We start from the raw sequence: 25210 nt of genomic DNA, 5'->3' as shown, positions 1-25210 counted from the left end.
GTGTTTGTGTGAACGGGGTTCCTAAGGCAGTTTATACTTTTTATATTGAATTAAATGCATGAGTAGGAAAATGTCCAGATGCATGCAGGAGCCTAATACCTGAAAATAGAACCTTAACACATGAACGATTTCTCAGAGGCAAAGCTGCTCAAGAGGCAGAAGTAATCTCCTCAGCCTCAGATGTTGGCAAAACATGTTTACCTTATTGCTCATTTTCATCCCTTTTTTTTCTAACTTCTGTTCTGCTTGTTCACGCGTTGGATAACGATGTTACAGTATGCATCGTTTCAACACTGTCTTCCTGAGTAGCCAGTGTCAGCAGCAGCAATAACCAGAAGAAATGGAAAACCTTGAAGAGCAGAAATATTGCTTTTGTCACGAGGCTGGAGTTTGTGACTAACAGTGCTAATCTTTTATGTAACCTCAGTATTTCATGTGTTCAGTGCTTATTAGAAAATGTTCTGAAGCTAACACATACAACTAAATTGTTAAACATGCCCAGTGAACATGCTTTGTTAGCATTTAACTCAAAGCACTAAAACTTTAGTCAAATTACCTCCATTCATGTTGGTCTCTTTTGGCTGGATGACTGTGAAAATCTTGAGTTGCGCTTCAGGAAAGGAACCTTTTTTATTTGCCAGGCCTGGTAGAGAAAAGACAGAATATTTTGTTGAAGACCGAGCGGTGAAATAACACGTTATTGGGCACGTTATGTGCATGACACGAAAATAAAGAAATCAATCAAACCAGCTGCTAGCATGGCTGCAGACTGGAGTATACTTATCCTTCCGTAAAGCTGGTTTCCTCCCCCCAAAAAAGTAATCACTAGTTGTGTTTACAGAGAAGTTTTTTAATTATTCTATCCCAGGCTGTTAAAACGTTGGTCATGATAATAGCTCACTGTGGTTGAGCTGAAGTAACTACATTCTTAGTAATTAAAGTATTAAAGCATGTTCCAAGAGTTTTCTCTGACCTGCAGCAGATTTTCCGACATGAGATGAACCAGCTCCCCTTGACTCTGTGGGTGCACTATTGGACTGCAGACTACCTATTTGTGTACACTGGGGCTCTGTTAGAAATCACAGACTAACATACTATGCATACTAAGTACGACACAGATTAGAGTGTGTAGTGCATTCCAACTGTATGGGACGTGGATTGTGAGGACACGAAAAACACCTGGATGCCTCCTAGATGAAAATGAATTTGTATGCATTGCAGCAGCTCTTCAAACTGCCTGATGGCGGTTTAAGTAATTAACCGTTGGAAACATTATTACGAATGCTGGCAAGTGACAAAAGGTACAGTTAAGAGGAAAACCGCCAGAGCTTACATATATAATGTGCTGTAGAAAATATATTTATTATTTAATTATTACTTTCTAAAATAATGGCCTAAGTCATTTTTGGCCAAACATGATTTTGTTGCCTAAATCATAATAATAATAATACATTTAATTTTTAAACGCACTTTTCTTTCAAAAGAAACTCAGAGTACCACAGAGCCAATATATAGTCAAACAATAAAAACATAGTTAAAACATGGTTAAAGCAACCCCTAATAAAAATAAATAAAATAAAAATTAATAGCTGACAATGAATCAACACAAGGTAAAAAATGCCTTCCTGAATAAAAAGGGTTTCAGGCCATTCTTAAAAGAGTTCAGTGTCTGAGTTGCCCTTAGCGGCCAGGGAGCAAAAGGCCCGGTCGCCCATGGTGCGGAGCTTGGTGTTGGGGACCCGGAGGAGCGAGCGGCCTGTAGATCTGAGGGTGCGGGTGGAGGTTAGGAGAGTAATGAGTTCTTGTAGGTAGGGAGGTGCATGTCCATTTATGCATTTATGGGTGAGTAGTAGGACTTTGTAGTCAATCCGGAATGAGAGCAGAATGGGTGTTATGTGTTCATATTTCCGGACTCTCTTCAGGATCCTGGCAGCGCTGTTTTGGATGTATTGTAGTTTCTTGCTAGTGATCCCAGTGGACAGTGAATTGCAGTAGTCCAGTCTTGAGGAGATAAAGGCATGGACGAGCTTATCTGCATCTAACAGGGTTAAAATGGGGCGGAGTTTGGAGATGTTTTTGAGATGGTAAAAGGAGGTTTTGCACAGGTATTTGATATGGCCAGTAAAGGTCAGGTGGAGGAGAGGGGTAGGACCTGATGGTCAAAGGTGAGATGAGTTATGGAGGATGACGGAACCTGGTGTGGAGTGCCAACAAGGAGGGCTTCAGTTTTGCTACTGTTTAACTGGAGAAAGTTGTTGCTCATTCACGACTTTATCTCCCCAAGACAGGCAGTGAGACATGACATGGCTGCAGAGGGGCTTGGGGCAGTTTTGATGTAAAGCTGTCTGTCGTCAGCATGATAGTGGAAGGACATCCTGTGTCTGCTGACGACACGGCTGAAGGGGAGCATGTAGATGTTGAAGAGGAGAGGGCCGAGGACCGACCCTTGCGGAACATCACAGGAGACGGGGAGCAGTCTGGACCTGCATCTTCCCAATGAAACATATTCAGTTCTCCCAGAAAGGCATCGGCTGACATCAGCAGGTCATTCGTCACCCTTAGCAAAGCTGTTTCAGTGCTGTGGGCTGAATGAAATCCTGACTGGAATTTTTCAAACAGGTTGTTGTGTTTGAGTTGAAGTTGAGAAGCAACTACCTTCTCTAACACCTTGGACAGGAAGGCAAGGTTGGAGATAGGCCTGTAGTTGGCTAGAACCTCCGGGTCCAGGGTGGGCTTCTTGAGAAGGGAACGGATGACAGCAACCTTGAGAGCAGGTGGTACACAGCCAGAGCGAAGGGAAAGGTTAACAACTTTGGTGATGAAAGGACTGAGAGTGGGGATATGTGACTTGAGAAGAGCAGTGGGAATGGGGTCCAGGTACAGGATTTCATATTTCTGAGGATTTCCTCAACATGGCTCTCCTGAACCTCAGTGAGATGTAGAGGAGACAGCACACTCGTAGATAAGGTGTTGGTGTCAGAGAGAAGCAGAGATGGAGAGCTGGACATCATAGAGCGAATGTTGTTGACCTTTGATCTGAAAAAGTCAATGAAGCTGTTGCATTGCTCCTCTGTAGCCTCAGTTGAAGAGGGTGGTTGTGGCTTCAGGAGATGGAAAAAAAATGATCTCCTCATGATGCTGGTCACCTCTGGTAAAATTGCTGATATCCTCAGTTGGACAGATCATGAGATTTTTTTATCTGTCTTTAACTGTCTATGTCAAGAGAGTGTCTTAGGAGTTTTTTTTTTTTTTAAATGACGTAGGCCATTATTTTAGGAAGGTGACGATAATGTATTATATAATAATTCCAATTTGCCTGAAAATAATCTTGGAAAATATAAAATTGTGTGGAAGCACAATAATGTTGATTTACATTTGTGATCAACAATTTTCATTCAACAATAGCTCGGACCGGCAATGTCGTGATCAATACAGTATTGCTTACTTCTGGGAGAACTGCTGGTAATGGCGTGACTTAATCTGTATTTTAGAGGCAGTATGCAGTACTTACTGATTGAGTATGTAGTGTGCAATTTCAAACATAACATCGTTCTGAAATGCAGTTTTCTATGTTTCAGTTGATTGATTCAAATGACAAAAAAAAAGTGTTGTAACACATTACAACTATTGGATCATCTCTAGCGGTGGTTTAGTGTCTTTCAGCTCAATATTTTTGGACAACTTTTAGTTTTTTGCTCATCAAGTTCCCAGAAACACGAGTCTAAATGAATTATGATGTCTCCCTGTCTGCTCGGCTGTTTGTCGAAGTCACATGCTACAGTACCAACTTCATGAGGTGTTTATATATTAGTGTTGTGTTTGCGTGCTGGTCATTTAGCAACACTCACCAATACCATTATTTCCTCATCCAAAGCACTTTTACCTCTGATAAATAATTTGTTACTGAAATTCTTTTTGCATTTACCTTTCTATGACTCCTCGTGTCTCCGCCTCCCTCTCTTTTGTGGTTCTTCTGGTTCCCAGTGCTGCTATGTGCGCGGGTGTGGACCTCCCTGGAGAACGGCCGGGTGACGGTGAAGCCCCCCGGGCCGCCAGTGGAGGGGACAGTGCTCCACTACAGCTGCCACGCCGGCTTCATCCTGGAGGGCAGAAACATCAGCCATTGCACCAAACTGGGCAAGTGGGACGCGCCCAAACCAACCTGCCTCTGTGAGTGTCTGAGCCAGTGTGACGAAATTAGATTTTAAGAGAAGCTTCCAATTACAGTCGAATTAAGGAAATGATGTTGCATGATGGGATGTCATTTACTGTCTTCAGTCGGGGTCTGCAGGCTAAATGACAAGACAGACAGTGATTAATGACATCTACATTATCACTGCGGAGAGAAGCAGTCAGCGAAGATTTTAACCACAGTGACCAACTTTGTATGAATGTTTCTGATTTAAATTCTCAATAATAATAATAATAATAATGCATTTAATTTATATAGCATTTTTCATCAAAGACACTGTACACAACATTTATAAATTATCTTAAAAGCTATACAATACAAATACATAAATAAAATCAATAAGAACATAGATCACACAATCACACATTAAAACAATACTGAAGAGGTGGGTTTTGATTTGTGATTTGAATATGGAAATATCCATCAATATCAATCAAGTAGAAACGAACAAATCTGAAATAAATATCTGTGATTCTTTGTGTTATAAAAATCCCTGACTTGTTTTGTTCATCACTAAAGAAAGGATTAAATATATATATTTTTTTAAGATTCACTGTCGATTTACGATTTTATTTCCGTTAATAGATTCATAAAATTTGGAAGTATTTTGATAATCAATTAATTGTGTCAGATTTTTTAAGTAAAAATGCCAATCATTCTCTGGTTCCAGATGTGAGGACGGGAGGGTTTTCTTTGTCAAATATTATGTTAAATGGAATGTTTTTGAGTTAATGAAAAAAAAAAACAGTGATTACCTCGGCTTTGCCAATGTTATCGGCATTCTGACATTTTAAAGTGAAAATGAATAGTTCTTTAATGAAAATGATTGGTAGTTGCAGCCCCAGTGAATGTATCTAAATCCCCAACTGATTCTTTATTGGCAGAAACGCTCCTTGTATTCAAATAAACAGACAACGTCCATTTCATTACACAGACATGGCTCTCCTGTGCCGCCTGCCTCACAGAAAAATGGGAACACAAGGTTTTAAAGATGACAGATAATTACAAACACCTGCTCTCCCAACTGAGAAGCGTGGTTGCTAGGCAATAAATGATCCAACCAATTAGAGTGTAGTCCATAAGAGGTTTGGCACAGGCAGGTAAAAAACACAACAATGATCAATACAAGTGAAGACCTAATTTCACGCACATTAAACTATGTACACGGGATACATACGCAATGGATATAAGCTGAGAGTGTGAGCGGATATTTGTGATATCATTGACACCCAAGAGTGTTCTCGCTTACAACAGTTGGCAGGTCTGAAAAGATTTGTCCAAATTAGGACAAATAAATGAGGATTTACTGAAAGATATGAGATTGCCAACTGGTCATCAGAGGAGTTGGCATGGCAACCAACTAAAGTTGCTATGGGAATGGTTGTATTAAAAGAGATGAAAGAGAGAACCATCAGCCCAGTTGGACTGGGCGACTGAAAAGTAGGTGACTTATTGTGTAATAAAAAATACAAAAAAGCTGGAAGATCTTTAAATGGTCTATAATGTACTCTGATTGTTTAATTACTATGTTGTGGCTTTAGGATTGTCGGTGGTCCCTACACTCTATAACTACAGATTTTAAGGTTTTTCAGTCTATTCTGGTGGTATGCTTGTACACTATCGTAGGATTACACAATATCTAGCAGAGGAAATTACTGCTCAGCAGCCAACCTCCAGTGCATTTCTCAGGGTGACTGCAACACTGTGTTGCTGCCATCTAGTGGAGGGAAATAATTAGATTTTTGAGCTTTACTGCACCAAAATAACTACAAATTATACATTACCACGGTGAATAATTCAATTTTAAAACCATCAGGATTTCCTATTAAATTCTTGAGTACAATGATGCATCCCTTCTTGTTAGCTGCTCTATGTCCACTTGAATTGCATTTTCTTAATCAACTGATCTTTTTTCTTCTTTTTGTGTTTGCCGGACAAAGATGACAGAAACTACACAGGTAGGAATCTTTCATTCTTATTATCATATCCATGATAACCAAATATTGCTACATTGCTAGAGTTACTTAGTTATGTGTATTATGATGGTCCTACAACAAAGCATGAACGTATGTGTCACTAAAACATTAAACATATCTACATTAACTTTGCACAAAAACGCATTACCAAAAAAACTCAAAACAAGGTTCCATGCCAAAATAAAAAATCTGAAATGAAGGATATTTTACTGTTTTACTGAGAAGTGTATCCCTTTACATATCATATAATCTTTATGAATATAACATGACATGCCTCACCCAGATCACATAACGTCCTGTTTTTATAGCTAGATGTAATGTACCTGAAAGTGCACACACCGATTTTTGTTATCTTCTAGTTTAACTTTAGGCATCACAATACTGTGCTGCAGATGCAATATGTGCTGCAGCCACAAGAGGGCAGCAGCAGCCTAAAGCTGGACAATAAAATGGAAACTTCTTCTATGAACAGCTTGTCCAAATAAAGATTTTTTTTTTTCTGCTGTGAGAAATAAGATTATGGAAGTTGTACACGCAGTTAAATAAATTACTTTTCATATCTAATATTAGAACTCATACATATTATCTGACAGCGTTCCCCACAGTGCATACCTGCCAATGAACACGAGGAACATTGTTCTACCCCTGAGTATTAAACAAATCCTTCTTTTATGAATCAAAAGCACAGAGAGAGAAGATTAAGACTATATAATCTGCTCATAAGCATCATTAGTGAGGTAGCATTTTTAACTAGACTCCTCCACACTAACCCACTTATGTCTTTTAGATAATTTGAATTCCAACGTTTTAATGAAAATTGTACATTAGTTTGATGCTAATCGTTTTTGCAACACACGCTGTTGCCCTCGAGAGTAAGAGCATGATGGATTTGGAAAATTAAGAAGCCGTTGGTTTGTCGCCGCGCAGGTCTAGAGATAATCAGTTGTGGAATAAATATTCTCACGAACCCCAAACCGACATACGGCGCTATTAGACCATGCAGTTTGCAACAGGTCATTTCTGAAAAGGACCTCATGCGCCTAGCCAGCCTGTCCTGGAAAAATAAAGAGTCAAAACATCAACTATAGTTCAGACATTTTATCTGATCAAGGCAAAGGTTGATGAATACATGTGTTACTGTTGCAGGATGGCTCACCCTCTTGCACAGTTATGTTACCACATTAGGAATTGGCAAGATATTAAATCATACACAAGCTGCAATCCTTGGAAGGATCACAACACTCACTAATGAATTAGGCATAGACCTGTGCTCGTCTTTTCACAAGACAAACACACCTGTTCTCTCATACACATGCTGCTCACACACAATACAATATGCACACACACAATTTCAGATTTAGTTTCAGACAAGTAATCCCAGAAGTTGCTAATCATTTATATATATTTTTTTTCCAAACGTCATGGACGGACTTGACAAACACATAATTAACAAAGCAGCAGAGAACAGTGTTTCCTCAAATAGAAATTACCATCTTCTGTCTCAATAATGACCTCCTTCTGGGTCTGCTCTCTCTCTCTCTCTCTCTCTCTCTCTCTCTCTCTCTCTCTCTCTCTCTCTCTCTCTCTCCACTGCATGTGCCATCACCACCCACTTACTGCCTCCTCAGTGGGAGAAAGGTTAATACCCTGCTCCTGTCTGTGTCTGCTCTACCCTGTGTGTGTGTGTGTGTGTGTGTGTGTGTGTGGGGGGGGGGGGATTATATGCAGTAGGATTGCATCTCTACATTCTGTTTCCTCCAAGTGCGGTATAACAAAACCTCCAGAGTCAATAGAAACAAAGCAGCAATCAAACCATATGTTCTAAATAAGCTGTATATTGTCTTTGTATACGTAAGTAGGCACTCTGCATTATATATTTAGAATATTGTAGTTAATAATCTATGAAATCTTTTTAAGATGATTGTTTCTTAGAATGTAGAAGCGCTCACAGACATTAAAGCAATAGGATGCCATAGTTCTATATGTTTTCCAAAAGCATTAATGCATTCGTCCACCTCCTATTTATAGTCAAAACATTGTGTTCATGTATGAGTTATTTTGTCTTTTTGACAAAGTTTAATTTTGAATACAGTGATTTAATAGAAACCTGGGAGTTACAGCAAATGCTACTGAAACAGGATTAAAATTGTTTTGGAGACTATTTTCAGTGGTGGAGTAATACACGTTTGGTGCACCAGGGAGTATTTACAGCAGCAGGACAGTGTCTGTGGGACTGACTCAAAATAAACTACAGTGCCCCTGTTCATTGTAATCAAAGCACATAAAGGCTCACTGATGTGTTTTTAATAGTTTTGACAACAATAGAATCCAGCTGCCGTACAAAGGAGGAGCTCTATGGGACAGAGGAATAAGATACAGTCTATCAGTCTTTGACCACACATTTACCACTAGTCATGGTAAAGCTGGATTAATATATTTGAGTTTTTCGTCTTCTCGTGGGATTTGCAAAGATAAAGAAGGGCTGTATCACTGGGATTTCAGCAGCGCTTTAAACTTGGCATGAGTCATCTGTTCGGTCGCACATGACAAAAATGTAGTTTTAAAGCTGATGAATTCAGTCTAAAACATGGTGAGAGTGATATAGCAGAGGCTATTCCTTCTTCATATCTATGCTCATGAAACTGGTTACAAAATGCTTCGATAAAGCTATGCCCTAGTGGCAGGGTATTTATTTACAGTCGAACAATGAGTTTATTATTCTCAACTCCCCTCCACCCTGATATTCAGGCATGATATATTGCTCTAATAACTGAAGCGCTGCAGAGTATTGGAAACTATCTGTGTTGTGCTGCTGCTGACACATTATGTAATGATGATGCTGTATCAAAGTTAGAACTTTTTACTGCATGATGAACTGTATTTTTATAGCATCCTGCATGGCCAACATTTATGCTCCTATAAATTGTTATTCCAATAAATCTAATCTGTTAAAACAGCCTGCGTTTTCACCTTGCACATCTGGCCCAACAAACACAACGAATGCCTTGATGAACGCTTTTTGACCAAAGTCTCCACACAAAGAAACGGGATCTGACATCTATCCTCAGCATTGTGGGGAGGGGAGGAACGTACTAAACAAAATGTCAATGTCTTACAAATTGAAAAAGTCTGATTGATTTTACACAGTACATTTCTGTCATCGCAATCATTTTCACAATGATTCAGATTGCTTCCTGAATACCGTGGGGAGGACAGTGTAATCAGGTGTTACAAAAAAGGGAACATTCAAAACTAACACATCTGCCAGGAAGAAAAACATGAAAGGCCATTATCCTGAAGGATGCAGCGTGCAAACTGCAGACACACAAGCGTACAGTACGAGGCCCTCATTAAAGCGGCTCAGCAACATGTTACAGCACTCGTGTCTCCGTTGCGTATTCTCTAGGCTGTGCCACAGTTAATGTCTCATCTGAATGTGGCCGCCACGGGGGTTATTAACACTGCACTGTCCCATGCTGGTGCATGGGACATGTGTTGGCTGTAGGATTATGGAGCAGGGAAGAAAGAAAAAAAGCATATAAAGTTCACGGCTGAATAATTGATGGCGTGTTGGATGGGTCACGGCGTGGCAGCGAGGATGAGGAGGTGGAAGTGGAAGGCAAATGCCAGCAGATGATCACTACACTCGCCTCAGCCTGTGAGGCCTTGTTAGCTGCTAGATCTGAATCGCTCTCTGCGATATGGAGATATCCAGATAATGAGATTTGGGTAATGAACCAGGGTGATATAATAGTCATACTCCATCGCCTAACTACAGAGTGTTTTTAATTTAGAATGGAGAAATAATGATCTTCTTCTCAATTGCTGCAGTAAGTAATTTTCAAAAGGGAACTTTAACACTGATATCACATTACAATTGGAACACTTGCACAGGAAATAGAAAAACCAGAGCATGAAATGAACTAACAGTGGAGTGCATAATAGTCAAATAACTGTATTGTATTGCAAACTATAGGTCTTAGGTATTGAGCCGTTAACCTTGAGATGTAACGTCCCCTAATGGATTCATCAAAATCAAATTATGTTGGCAGATGTGTCTCCAAAAACATGCAAAAATCCATTTTAGAGAATTACTGTATGATCATTGTTTTTTTTCTTCTGGTGAAAAATGCGTAACTCATTTATTTAGGATCACATTACAGCAGCAGTCCACACATTCATCTTTAGTTCAATACTTTTACAGAATGATCCATCTTTTCAGTTTTTTTTAATCAGATTTTAGAACACAAAAAATATAATGTGCAGATTTTAATTTGACATGAAGAAAGAAAAAAACATTAAATAAAACCAATTTAGACAGAAGGGTGTTTCGAGTAAATGTCCGTTCTCCACTTCTCCCAAATGAAGCCTCATGGACAAGGGGATTATGTCTTATGTTTCAAAAATGACATCATCAGTCTACTATATGAGATGTCTGGTTTAAACCATTTCTTTGTATTTGCCTTTCTAGCAGCTAAACTCAATATTTAAAATACATATTTTGTTTTAGTATTTGTGGACATTTAATGTGGAAGCCCATGTAGGAGTTAGTCCAAATTAAAAGCAATTTTTGTCAATAATTATGCATCAATCTTGCGATCATATATATGTTTTTTAACTGTAAAGGCTTAAAGGCCATTGTGTGTTCTTGTTATGTGTCAGATGGTGTGGCTGCATGCTCGCATGTCTTTGTGTGTCAGAGTTACAAAAAGGGATGTGAACAGACGCTTCAAACAGGTGTGCCGGCAGCCCAGTCTCTCTCTCTTATCTACACTACGTCGCTGTTTCCAGAAATGAAATGTAGTCAACTCTGACTGATCCTGCCTGCCACATTTCTTGCTTATTTCTGAAAGCAGCGTCTGCAGCACTGCATGGACTTGGCTGCGGAGAGGAGGCAGAGATGAAATGGCCTATATGCATTAGCAGAGGTGGCTACAGAGCCGGGTTGCTCATGCTTGCGTGTGCTGGGTCAGCAAGCATAGAGCTATTGATTTGCAGGTCAAGCAGCATCTATGTTAAAACCAGGCTAAAAGTCACATGCTAACATTGTGTTAGCTGGATTTAACAAACTATTGATCGGGCAGGTTCAAAGACTAGTATCATGACAATGTGGATGTCGGTCTGTGTGTACTTAATGAACAAATATTTGATGGATTGGCATTAAAATACTGTAGAGGCATTTGTGTTACCCCGAGGATAAATCCTCCTGACTTTTCAGATCCCCTGACTTTTCTTTGTGGATGAAATTTGGTTCACACATTCATGTCCCCTTTAGGATTAATTGTTATTATTATTTAACTTCGCCTGGAAACATTTAAATGTGTCCAATGCTAATACCTGCAAACCTATAACGTTAAGCATGCTAACACAGTGGAACAGATTGATGCACTACATCCCTGCTGACATCACTTTGATTGTATACGTTATTTACCACACAGCTGCCAGAACACTATATTAATCAATGCAAGGCATTGCTGTTCAACATGTCACCCAAGTCCTGCCAAGACTGCAAAATAACCAAAGCTATGCCCACTTGGGCGAGAACAGATCTGACTCTCTGGTGACGTCACATTTGGCCTCCTGGAGCTGATGCATTGATCAGAAATTGATCATGGCCTGCAGTGTGAGCCAAATGCCAAGTGGTGGGAGTAAAAGAAGCTAAATGCAAAGAGGAACATGTGACAAAGCAAAAGAAAGAAAGAGGTTGTGTGTGACTTTGGTGGAGTGGATGTACTGTCTCAAGTTAAGCGCTGCGTGCAACTCATTAGAGAACCTTTGAGGAGATTTTGCCCAGAGCCCCCTCCCAACCAACCACTCATCTCTCTCTCCTCCCTCTCTCTCTCAGCATACATTTCAGACTTGTCCTGGCTCACTCGCTCGCTCTCTCTCTCTCTCTCTCTCTCTCTCTCTCTCTCTCTCTCTCTCTCTCTCTCTCTCTCTCTCTCTCTCTCTCTCTCTCTCACACACACACACACACACACACACACACACACACACACACACACACACACACACACACAGCCTCTCAGCCTGCCGGTGCTGCAGTGGATCAGACGCAGAGCTCTGGCGCGCCTGCTTTTCCGCGGCAAATCGTCTCATCTGTTGGAATACAGCTGCGTTAAAAGAGGGGAGAGAGAGAGAGAGAGAGAGAGAGAGAGAGAGATGCTGCCTGCTATTTTCTGCTGCTTCAGCTCTCAGTTCACTCTCCAGTTGTTGTGCTGGTTTTTGTTTTAGCTGCAGCTCTCAATCCACACTCATTTGACCCGATTGGCGCGTTCGGCGCGGACTCCAGCGTCTAATTCGCGCGTCCTTTTTATCTTTTTCGATCGATCGCGAGCAGAACGCGATGCGTTAGTTCAGCCGCGCCGAGTGTGAGGAATCGCGTGGATGTGGGTCGGATTGCAGGATCGAAACTTGACTGACGAGCATCTCGAGGCGAGCAGCGAGCAGCGTGTCCTCGCGTGATCGCTACGAGCCTGAACTGTGTTTGACTTAGTCCCCAAAAATATCGCGCACGCCATGTGTAATTATTAGCCATGCATTATGCGAAATGATACGCCGACTCGATTAATTTACTCGATTCGCTAAACACCGGTAATTAAAAGTAAATAGCTACAACGTTGAATCCAAACTCAGTCCAGTTTAAAGGAGCCGGACACGTGTTGAGCTCGCTTACGTTTTAGTTGCCAACAAATTAATAAAAATCGCACTTCAGCACCGGGAGGCACCTGGAGAGTTCAGCTCACCTGGAACCATGGTGGTGGTCTGCAGAGGTCCTCCGCGGGTAGTAACCCGCGCGACGTCCCTGCTCCGGGCATCTCTCATCGCACTTCTCCTCTTCTGGCCACGGCCATGCGCAGGCAAGAAGAAGCTGTACATCGGAGCGCTGTTCCCCATGAGCGGAGGCTGGCCCGGCGGCCAGGCGTGCATGCCCTCCGCTCAGATGGCCCTGGATCTGGTGAACAACAGGAGCGACATCCTGCCCGACTACGAGTTGGAGCTCATCCACTACGACAGCATGGTGAGTGCAAGTCAGAAGGAGGTGCGCGCACAAGTGGTGTGCGGTGTCAGTCCGTGAGGGGTCTAATCATCTGCCTCTCAAATTATCACGAGGAGCAACTGACTCTGTTGTGTCATTCCAATGTGCTGAAAATCACCTGTCATCCCTGTCTGTGTTTCATTTGGATGCTTCCTCTTGCACTGAAACAAGGCTTTTCTGACTTTATGGAGCTCATTATGTTGTATTTTTTAGATCCTCGGCAGGTATATTAAATGCCACTTTGCCAAAATCAACAGGACGGGCTGCGAGTTTAGGAACACCTACCTGCCTTTTCCCAAGTCACAGATCTCAAAGAGGAGCTTTTCATAAAAAAGGTCACCCCGCTGACCTTTACCCTCAAGTCTTCACTCTGCCTCACAAAGGGGGCTGCCAGTGCTGGTTTTAGTGTTCAATGAACAAACACACCTCCTGCTTGTTGCTCATCAATCATTAATCACGGTGGTATTTTAAAATGTCAACATTATCAACTATTATAAAGCCAATATCCGCCCCCCTGACTGGTTTCATTTCCCCTGGCTGCCCCAGATTGCCACCCACGACACTGACTTCACTAGACTTTAATTAAAAAGCACATTATCTCTGTTAGAAAAAAAAGAAAAGAAGAAGAAGAAGCTCTACTTGCGCCTTGTTGCTACCTGTCCTAATTGTTATTCTTTACGTTTTTCCTTCCAAAAGGAATCATTTTTCCCATCAGCGGGATGAGTGGAGACACATGAAAACAATTACTGGATGTCCCCTCTGTAGGGTCATTATCAATCATGCTGCAGGACAGATGCCTGGAGAGCGGCTGGGGCACCAAACAGTTAACTGTACTGGGACTGGTTAGAAATGTGCTACCAGCTTTATTCTGATTGGTGTTCAAGGCTCTGCATTGGAATCCTGTTAAACAGAATAGCAGGGGGAGAGCGAATGTGTGTCTGCATGTGTGTGAGAGAGAGAGAGAGAGAGAGAGAGAGAGAGAGAGAGAGAGAGAGAGAGAGTTGGCATGGCAACACAGTTACTCTTGAAGCAAACCACAGAAACAAATAAGATTTCAGCTCTGTAAAAATATGTGTGCAAATTCATATGCTGGATGTATGCAGAGCTGATAGTACAGTGCATGCTTATTCCCAATGTGTCACGCATACATCTTGTTCTTTGCAATCAAATGCTAAACAGATGAAAACGTGTGCGTGCATCCTCTGATTACAAGTGTAGTGAAGCGGGCCGATGTAGCTGCCATGAACATAAAGATAAAGCAACGGCATGAGCAGATTTCATAGGGATTGGGGGAAACATCTCTCCTCGTGCTTCAGGAGTCACTGGCGCCTCCGGCTCGATAAATAGATGCAGATCCTTTGAATAGAACAGCTCACAGAGGCTGGTATAACATTGTCTGAGCGACGCAGGCTAATTCCTTGAATTAAGTCCGGGAGGGAATTTATTGCTCTTGCTCAGGGTACAGTGTGTTTGGTACGAGGTTTTTCTTTTATTATTTTATATTTTTTTACCTTCTCATTGCAAACACGTCTCACCTGGCTGGAATAGTAATGAGGATCTTACTCTCTGAGAGGTTTGAAAAGCAATTATATGAAGAGGGATTAATTAGCTTTGATATTTACATGCAGTTATGACGGCTCACGCCTTATTCTTGTTTGGTCAGAGAGCGAACCTCCACCTTGTGAGCACAACTCTTTTGTTTAACTGTGAGATTAAGACAGGGGCGTAACTTGCCCTTTGTTTGCATCTCAAGACTAAGGCTGGAGGAGTGCAATTCCGCAGCAGAGTCTCTTGGCCTGAATTGATCACGATGAGGAACTTTATTTTTTTACATCGTGTCTTTCAAATCACAAGAGCACAAGAGCACAAGGCATGCGTTAAAGTTTGACTTGGATTTGGCAGACAGGTGCTTAAACACACATTCGCACACCAGTGACCATTAGGTTTGGGAGTATCAAGCGATGTCCTCAGCTTGTTCAACATCATACAATATTCATGAAGCTCAACACTTAATCCCAGCCTGTCCCTTTAATGGATGCAGATACCCCGTGGTAGCAGAACGGCTTGTTTCTCTGGCTATTCTGGCGACAGCATCAGACTATTTACAGCCTTCTGAGATCTACACACACACACATGCGGTACATGCAGACACACACTCTCTGCGCAGGCCGTTGCCATGGATATATCAAAGCCGAGACTGCAAACTTTGATCAATTATTAACAGTGATGGAGTGAGACAGTGGAGATACAGAGAAATGGTGAAACAAGGTGCTTCCCTCACTCTTGTCCTTTATTTTAATTGGCAGCTGTGACACCATTTCCCCATTCACTGTGGCGCAACCAGTATTCATCACTGGTCTCCATGCATGTCATGCATTGGGGCACAAGCCTGAATTTGGGTGCCAGATGTAATTATGAGGAATTTAGGAGTAGCTGCGCATGCTTTGAGATTCAACACATAGGCTGTCCCCCAGGCCCTTATCTTATCCCGTCTTCACACTCTTTTTGTATTATTCAATCTGGAGTGTAATTAGAGTGTATTATGACGAGCCAGTGTCTTCTCCCGCGCTCCTCAGCCCAGAGAACATTCGGTTTCATTCAAAGGTCTTCGCGAGCTGGGTTTGACTGATTGGAAAGGCTGCATAGGCATGTTAACGACAGCACTGTTATTGGCTCAGGGAATTTCAGCACCAAGGACAGCGACAGAGGTGGCGGTGCGATGTCACGTGTGTGTGTACATGTAGCAGTACAAGTGCATTTTTTATGACACAGTTGTACTAATCTTTTTCTGTGTGGGTGTGTGTACCTGTACATCTACCTTTGTGAGCACCAACTTGAGTTCACCTTCAGAGTGAGGACAGTCCTCACTTTTTCAAAGGCCCGTTTGAGGAATCAGATTTAAAGGTTAAGGTTAGGTTTAGGTTAGGGTAAGGGTTGGGGTTAGGCATTTAGTTGATGTGATTAAGTTTAGGGTAAGGGGCTCGGGGATGTGTTATGTCAACGAGTGTCCTCTCAAAGGCAGATGTACACTGATGTGTGTGTGTGTGTGTGTGTGTGTCAGTAAATGTGTGTGTGAATGGCATCGGGGGCCGTCAATCCAGGCGCTCTCATGAGCAAAGGAGGCTTGGAAATGAAAGTGGAAATGGTGATGACTCCAGGGGGTTGTAAAAGACAGACCTCCAAGAATAGCAGAGATTCTTCAACCTTTATGGCATACCTGCCAACACCCCTGTTTTTCTCTCTATGTTTTTTTTCATAAGGGATACTGCGTGCTTTTTCACCTCTTACTGCCCCGTGTTTCCCTGTTTGTTACTGAAAGGGTTTATATTTTCTTATGCTCGTCAAAACACAAGGTTCAGGGATGGAGTCTGATGCAGCTTCGTTCAAGAATAGACCGCCGTTACATTCCTGAACAGTCTGCAAGGAACTCTAAAGGGTGTAGCGACTGAATTAATCCCTGTGTACAAGCTTTTGCACTTCCGGTATGCATATTAAGGGAAATTTGACCCCGTAAAATCAAAGACCTAAAGCAGACTTATTTCATGTGACAAGGGATAAAGCATTTTAAGGGTGTTTGTCCACTAGTGATTGGTTTGCCGTTCATTTAAATGCTTCTGTAACTATATTTAAACATTGCAATCTACAATTTGCCGGTTTTGTTCCATTTTTTTTTCTTTTAAGAGTTTAATCAAAAACAAATATCTTTACAATTATATATAAAGATAGATTTTTCAACATAAGATAATAAGTAGGAAAATAATATTGACTAAACATTTTGAGAGATAGCGTATTGTATATGTGAAAAATAATGACCTAAACTGGAGGTCAGAATCTGCATTGCCTCGCTGAAGCAGGTTGTGTTTTTCAGTTTGGTCTGTTTGTTTGTCTGTAGGATTATGGAACAAGTATTTCCCTGAAGCTTGGTGGAAGGGTATAGCATTGGCCAGGGAAGAACCCTTTTCAATTCTGCAGCCGCTCCGAATCACAGGGCAGATATACCCAAACCATTTGTTCTCTTTCGTTAACATTGCGACATAGGGTACGGTCTTGGCAGAGGTCTGTACTCTCTGTGGCCTTCTGGTCTAATTTCTAGGCTGCGAGTAATTTGGAAAATGTATGCAAACAAGCTGTTATTGACGCTGGTTGAATTGTAATGACAGATTTATTATATAATTAAAAGATATTATTCAGCACAGAATTATCCCTCATCAGAGTATAGTTAAAACACTGTAACACCAGAAAGCTAACAAGCTTCTTCTCAGCATGCGGCCAGCCCACAGCCACAGTGACAGGGAACACAAACAACCTCCAGGAAAGGCAGTATTTAAAAAAAGCCTGTGCGTCAATCTGCAGCTCGCTCGCTCAAAGATAACACAGGAATTTGTATTTTATGAGGCAGAAGGCAACAGACAGGCTGCAGCAGCTGATTTTACCAGAGAGGAGGAAGTGATCTGTGAAATCAGCTGGGCTAGTGATTGATCGGGAGGAAAACCTGCGGCCTCTCAGACCCTGCGTTGTACAAGGTTGCCTATTCCTATATGACATCAATATTGTGAAGCTGCTTACCCAGTCGATACGAATGCAGGTAACCCAGTGTTTTGAGAATGGCTGGCAATGCATGGGTGCATTTTCTAATACTTCCTCTGCTGCAGGTTTTGGCGATCACGCCACACTGCCCTTTGTGGTGAAGTGTAAATGAAAACAAATGACCTGTCTTTGATCTTTTAACCCTTGGGATACATTTGGACATTCAGTTTTCTAGGATGTAATACACTGTCAATGGTTGTTGTGCATTTTCCAGGTTTCAGTTAACCTCTGTTGTATACTCTGCTACTCACAAGTATGTTTTATTTTTTTTAAACCACAGTGTCCAAAAAGATGAGACTCTAATCTATAGATGTAATATTTTCTTCTATTCATGGAACAGTCTATGAAAGTCTTACTTCTCGCTGTCCCGTGGGTGGGTGCTAAAGGGTTAAACATTTTGTCATTACAGCGATAACAACTTGCAAAACGTATCAACACATTCATAGAAAATCCTCAAACTTCTCGTGCAGCACAATGGAATTTCTGTCCAGCAGACCAAATTTAATACATTTTACCAAATATACTAAACTGACGTGTTCACAGTGCGACAGAGTCGAGTCGAGTCGAGGTGTATTCTTCACCTTGGAGATACATAACTGTAGCGAAAGTCAAGGTATACTTACACGCTTCTTCTAAAGCTTCTTCAAATCAAAATCTAGGGTTCAGTGTTGAGTATGAGATGTGAAGTGAGCTCACCAAACCTCTGTGACCCTCTCCTCCTCTCTGCTTGAGGCCTGAGGCTACATTAGCCGCTGCTAGCACAATACACCTGAATCTCTGAACGAGCTGTCAGCAGTCAAGATGAATTTTCGGTAATGTAGGCACCAGGTTTTGACCAGGAAGAATGCATGAAATAAGAAAATACAATTATGACCATAGTGACAATGTTATACAACTCTTTCCAAACCCCCAATTATTTTCCACCAAAGTTCTTAATAAAATGAGAAACTACTCTGTTCTTTTCATTTGTTAAGTATTTCATTCAGAGTATACAAAACCATTTGATTATTTAAAAAAAAGTGATTGTATTACCAAGAAAACATGCCGTATCTCGATATATATGAAATTACCTATATCGTTTTAGAAGATGTTGGCCATATTGCCATAGTCCACTTCATTCTGCAAATTAGCAGAAAGGTGTAAACAGCATTATATCAAAAGTGATTGTATGCAAGCAATTCAGAAGTGACACACTTTAATAAATCACTGAGTGTAGTGTCAACACTCGAACAAATACTGTATTAATAAAGGAGTGGACGCAGGTTTAGCTCACAGTTAAAACCCTGCTATGCCTTTTTCTCCCGATATAGTCACCTCACAGTATTATTCCACTGCGGGTGCCCAAGCTCCCGCTGAATCTGTGCCTATGCAGGAGACTTTACAGAAGCTGTGACCTTTCCTACCGTCTACAGTGATCACCTTGATGACACGCACAGTTTCAACAAACTAAAGATCTTCATGTGGTCCAAGAAATACAAGTAATTTAAGCAGAATTCCCTACATGGAGATAACCATACGGAGACTTTAACTGGATTCAGATTAGGGCTGCAACAACGAATCGATAAAATCGATTATCGAAAGAGTTGGCAATGAATTTCATTATTGATTTGTTGTGTCGCCAGTCAATAAATTGCGGAGATGAAAAAAAGTGGAGCAGAGCAACTGGCCCGCCAGCGTTTCTGAGATTGGAGTGAGACACGGAGAAAAGTTTAGGTCGTGATCTTCACAATAGAACATCTTTGATGTGACGTGTCGAGACTTGGCCAATCAGCGTTAAGATGTCTCCAGCGTCTTCATTTCCCTCAAACTTGTTTTTAATGGTAGCTAGTCCGCTTGCTATCACGTTAGCTAACGTGTTTGGGTTGTGTATTGTCGTTGAAGTTACTTTATGTACCGTTACGGTTCAGTCTTGCTTGGAAAAAACCGTAACGTGATGAAACATGCCGTCACCCCCCCCGGTCTGGTTCAGTTCACGCTGTCACTCGTTAACGTTAAACCGGCACACCGGCGGATCTGACTGCAAGTTTTTTTTACTCAAAGTAGAATTAATCAAACTACGTAGTTGGGCTTAGCCAACAATGTTACGTCGTGGTCATAAGAGACCCAGAATTAAATAGTTTAAGGAAGAGGACGCTCTATATGCAGACGTGAGAGGAGCAGTGCAGCTTCCCACTGTCACAGTATTTCATACATATTGATAAAGCAGGGTATGCTAAATGCAGCCTCTGCTTCAAGGAGATCAATTACAGTAAAAGGGGCTCACATTTGGCAGATGTAAAGCATACATGTGTATGTTTTTAGTATTAATCCATTTTAATTAAATTTTTTTAATTAATAGCTCAGGGATGTTCAAGGAGCAACCTGTTTGTGCACTTTCTGAAGATGTTTTGCACTGTCACTTCTGTTTTTGAATAAAAGGTTGGAAATGTATGCATTTTTTTTCTTCTTTTTTTTATCCGATTCATCGATTAATCGAAAAAATAATCAACCGATTATTAAAATAATCGCAGCCCTAGTTCAGATTGAATTATCTAAGTGACAACAGCATGACAACGTCCTGACTTTCTCTGCGATGACATGACACCACCATAATTCCACCCAATCGAGAGTTAATGGAAAACACATCAATCAATAAGAAGTCCAGCTATTCCACATATTCCCTGGTTCTTTAATGTGGTGACTACCTCTTCAGAGAGAGCAGAGGGCTGCCTCAAAGAGACAATTCTGCTGCTGATACAAACCCCCAAATTAGGAGCCGTATTGGTTGCCGCCATCATCGGCCATGGTCCGATTGTTTGTGACACTCATCTGGAGTGTATTTTTTGTGTTTGTGAGCCACATCTCCTCTTCCACGGTGAATCATTGGATGTGTCAGGCCAGTTTATCAGTGAATCTGATGAGCAGCGCAGCGGTGATGGCCTGTCTGTAATCTGGCTGACAGAGCAGTGATGGATCATTCCAGCCACACTCTCGCCACCTAGACATGCTGTAAATGACTTTATTGGAGGGTCGTAATGACTTGTGATGGCTGCTGCTGTTGTGGCCGTCGAGCTCGCTTTTATTTGGTTGCGGTCCTGTCTTTCTGTTTTCATGTCTTGATCTGTGGACAGCGTGTTGTGCGTCGATGATACATACTGGCTGTGAACTCCAGCTTGTCTTCTCCCTTCACATTTGCCTCTGCTTGTTCGCCTCTTCCTGCTACTTTTGTGTCCCCTACTTCATCTTGACCTTGTCTGTTTTGTTCTTTGCGTTTCCCTCACGCGTCCTCATCCTTGCCTTTTCTCTTCACATTTGCATTGGCCTTTAGGTTGCACACGGCTTCTTCAATGTCATTTCCCTTTACTTTATCTACTCTGTTTTCTTCTTTCTGTTTCTGTTTACTGTCCCCTCCATCCCCCATGCTCCCTTCCTTATTTGTTCCTCACCCTTTGCTCTCATTCCATCGGTCTCCCTCACCCTTATCTGTCCCATTTACCCCGCTCTGATTCATTCCCCTTTTCCATCTCTCTCTTTCAATCACTTCAAGTAATTTCTCATCCTTATAATCGATCCGCCTATCCCATCTGTTCATCCGTCCATCCATTAAACACTTTGTAATTTTGTCCTTCCAGTGTGATCCCGGAGAAGCCACCAAGTTGCTGTATGACCTTCTGTACACCGAGCCCATCAAGATCGTCCTGATGCCCGGCTGCAGCGGCGTCTCCACGCTCGTGGCCGAAGCTGCTCGCATGTGGAACCTCATCGTGGTGGGTGTCTCTTACTGTTTTTTGCCCAACTGCGTGCTTTCAGGACATTTTGTTTCAATCCCCAGTCATTTTAACCCAGAGGTTTTTTTTATAATGTTGAAGGCGGGTTGCGCAAGGAAAGGTGTGAGACGTGAGCTGCAACTGGCGTCATCATTTGTACCTCAAATCTGAACACACAGACATGGTACACATATTTTTAGACATGACTTCCACTTCCACAGGATACTTATTTAATTTAATCTCCAATATCCATTGCCAAAAAACATCAATGAACCTGAAATCATGAGGAAAATATGCTCCTTAAATCCCTTGCATTTCGTTGTGGTGTTTTTATATATATATCTATCTATATATTGCTTTTTTTTATGCACACTGTTCATTGGCGGTTTATTTTGGCCATAAGAATCACCACATATATGTTTTCTTCAGTATCAAAGTAATCCAGTGATAGTTGTTTGTACACACATGGCTACATTGCAAAAATGAGCTCCTAATAGCCAATTTGGCATGCCTTTTAATGGTGCCAGTGGTGATATCTTGAGCTGATAAGAAACTGAAATATTTAGCTCTGTTTGTTGCTCCCTTTGTTTTGTGCAGAGCGACCAATGTAAAAATGACTGTGACATTTATCTAAATGGTAATCGTTTGTACTTGTGGCAATTGTACTAAGTTCTTGAAATCAATGCTGTCGTTCTTTATTGATTGTTAAATACCTCACACAGCACCTTTAATTAGCGGCACTTAACACAACACTTTACCCTGCGGTTTCACAATACTGCATTGACGGCGACAGTTTGTGCGGGACAAAACATACTGTTTGACCTCACATTCTGCTTCATTATACATTTAAGCACATCCCAGAGCTCTAAATCAGTGAGGGATCTGATGCTTTCTTCTGCTGTTGTTGTTGTTCAGAAACACTTTTTATGCCTTCATCAGTTAGTTTATTTTGTTTATCTCATTCTCCGTCTCCTCTTGATCTGCCTCTCTGTCACTCACAGTGCTCTGCTTATTAGCTTTGTCCTGTAATTGAAGTTTCATCCAGAGATTAGTCATCGAGAACAATCCGTTCTAGTGTTTGGCATCTGCCCCTCTTTCTCGTTTCTGGTCCCTCTCTTTGTCACCCTTTCTTTCCTCATCATTAAAAACTCTTTCCCACATTTTGACTCTTTGCCTTCCTCTTTTCTCTGTCTGTCGTCGCTGCCTGGAGCTGGCATGCTCTATTTCAGCCCCCTTTTTTCTTTCCTTCCTTCCTTCCTTCCTCCGTTCCATCACCACCATCTTTCTCTCCCACTCTTCATTTCCGCCTCGCTCCCTCAACTCGAACAGTCGATTCTCCCCGCACACAAAAGGATCTGTCTCTCTTTACTACACGCCACCACTGGCACAACCTCCTAACCGCCACACTCAATTATTTCTGTATGCTGCCTGCCTGCAGAAGCCTCCTCGCATGTCAAACAGCCTCATCAGCTCGCCGGGGGAGGAAAAAGCAACCTCCGTTTCTGGACGCTGATCAAGAAGGGGCTCTCGATCGGCTCCTCTTGGCACAGTGTTAATTTGATTCCCCATCTCCCTTTCTAAAAGCACTGTAAGCCTTAGACATACATTGATCTACATACTACAAGGCTACCGGAGAACTGAGGAACTGAGAATCAAGAGATATTGTTTGTGGTTTTTGGGAACCTTTCAATGTGGAACTTCGGCTGTCTGTTGCTGAGTGCTGCTACATCGGTCTATTTCTGCCACAGCTTTCTGCTTTTTGCTCCATTTCAGTTGTGTCACTGTTTTTGTGTCTGGTGGGAGTTTATTTGAATGTTAACACAGGGGAAAGCTTGCAGCTTCTTGTTTGGGGATTTCTGGTCAATTACATTTTTAAATTCTACCGGTATGGTGCTCATGTAACCCTGGAAACTGTCAAATGTGTTTGATTTTAATGGGTCTGTAACGAAAAGTCATACAGCCATGTTAGTTTTTGTTGGTTTGATTTCTTTTGTTTGGTTTGAAAATTGGCCAGTAAGATTTATTTTTCTTTTTTCTTTTGTAATATCAAACGACGACTGTGTCTGATGTTGTGGACTGGTATGCGTCATCATTATTTTGCATCATCGTTGATATTGTATTATGGAATTGTTAGTAGACGAGTGTCTGTTGTTTCATTACATTTTTGTATTCTTTTAGGAAATAGAAACTCTACTGTTTATAAGTTCATAACTGTTAGCCAAGCAGCAACCTCCAGAGTTTAGAAATTAAGCTAACGTGAAAGCACCAAGACCTGCAGTTCCTCAAATGGCCTCTTGTGGCTGGTTTCAAACAGGAGTCGATCCCCAAAGACCACCATGTTTAAATGCCCAACTTAACAGTATAACTAATATTTAAAGCCTGTTACAAAAAACTGCACGGTTGGTACATTTTTAAATAAATCACCCATTTTAAATAGATTAAGGTTAAAAGTTAGACCTAATTAAGGATGTGGCTGTTTTGAGATACAGTTGGCACCATGTAGCCAGCTGCTAGCAGTCTGCTCTGCTGCGTCACCCAGGCCCAGCTCCACCGCTGATCCACCTAGTGCCCATTTATGTGAGAGCTGTGTTGTCACTGCCAAGATGGCGACGACCGGAGCCACACTTCAAGCTTCACAAAGGCTCTTTCGAAATCTATGGGTAACATCATAGAGACATACACTTGTATACAGTCTATGGTTTATACCATGCTCTGGTGCCCTTTTGTGTGTGTGTGTGTGTGTGTGTGTGTGTGTGTGTGTGTGTGTGTGTGTGTGTGTGTGGGATTGACACAAAATAAACTGCAATGGCTAAGTTCATGGTAATGTCACAATGGCTTTTTTGCTTACATTGTTGTTCTTTTGCCCATTTTTTCCATCATAAACATCTCCAGTTATGGAAACGCCAAATTATCTTCTGACCTTCAAGAAAATGTTTTTCTGTCAATGAACTCCCGTCACAGCGTGTGCTCATGTATGTTATGTACACATGTTTATTACTGAGCATGTGTCACCATCTATCAATGCCGCGCTCAGGTCAGCTGTCACGTCCTGGTTCGTTTCCCTTCCTTCGTATTGACGCCTCCGTCTACCTTCATGTGCCAGCAGGGATTTGTTATTGTGGGGAGTCCACATTGTACATGACATTTGTCATCTAATGTCAAGCCCCCTCGCTCCATTGGTTAACATCCCATAATGGTGCTGGGGAGGACGCTACGGCGTCTGTATCTGTAATGTAACTCCACGTTCCTCGTTGTAAAGGAGACCCATCGAGGATTTTATTAGTTGTCACTGTGAAACTAATTGTTCGAAGCACTCTCGATTCTCCCTTTTTCTGTCTGCGTTTTCCACAAATCCGCCTCATCCCTGCTGTTTTGGACACACATCTAAGCAGTCTGCGTCTTGTGGGAATTGTGCCTGAAAATTCAAATTATATGGATCCAAAAGAAAGAAGCAGATGATCACTTGTGCAACAATAATTAGATCCTTTTTTTTTTATTTGTTCGGTTTGTAATAGCAGAATGTGTCATCACAATTTCATGGCAATGTATGCATGGGAAATCCTGCATGCAGTGCTTTATTTTTGTTGTTCAAATTAAAGTGTTTATCTGCACACCTGATAAGCCGGAGGGAAGCTAGAAGGCGGGGGAGCGGGTGTGGAGGAAAATGAGA

At 41.7% G+C, this 25210-nt stretch overlaps 1 protein-coding gene across 3 annotated transcripts in view; it reads left to right on the top strand.

The window, feature by feature from the left end:
* The window catches only part of gabbr1a (gamma-aminobutyric acid (GABA) B receptor, 1a), a gene marked incomplete at both ends in the record, with an annotated part of 62527 nt that overhangs the window by 5270 nt on the left and 32047 nt on the right, over positions 1-25210 (top strand). The window contains 4 exons of one of the 3 annotated variants that reach the window (XM_079228148.1): positions 3985-4170; positions 6133-6150; positions 13029-13189; positions 21406-21540. In XM_079228148.1, the coding sequence (XP_079084274.1) occupies positions 3985-4170; positions 6133-6150; positions 13029-13189; positions 21406-21540 (500 nt within the window). Of the gene's footprint in view, positions 1-3984; positions 4189-6132; positions 6151-13028; positions 13190-21405; positions 21541-25210 lie in introns of all 3 variants that reach the window. The other 2 variants (XM_079228150.1, XM_079228149.1) reach the window with 2 other exon arrangements.

This window comes from Taurulus bubalis (assembly GCF_910589615.1).
Source record: "Taurulus bubalis genome assembly, chromosome: 12".
Taxonomy (NCBI): domain Eukaryota; kingdom Metazoa; phylum Chordata; class Actinopteri; order Perciformes; family Cottidae; genus Taurulus; species Taurulus bubalis.
Note: the sequence above shows the minus strand (reverse complement) of the source record. Positions and strands in the feature narration are given on the sequence as shown.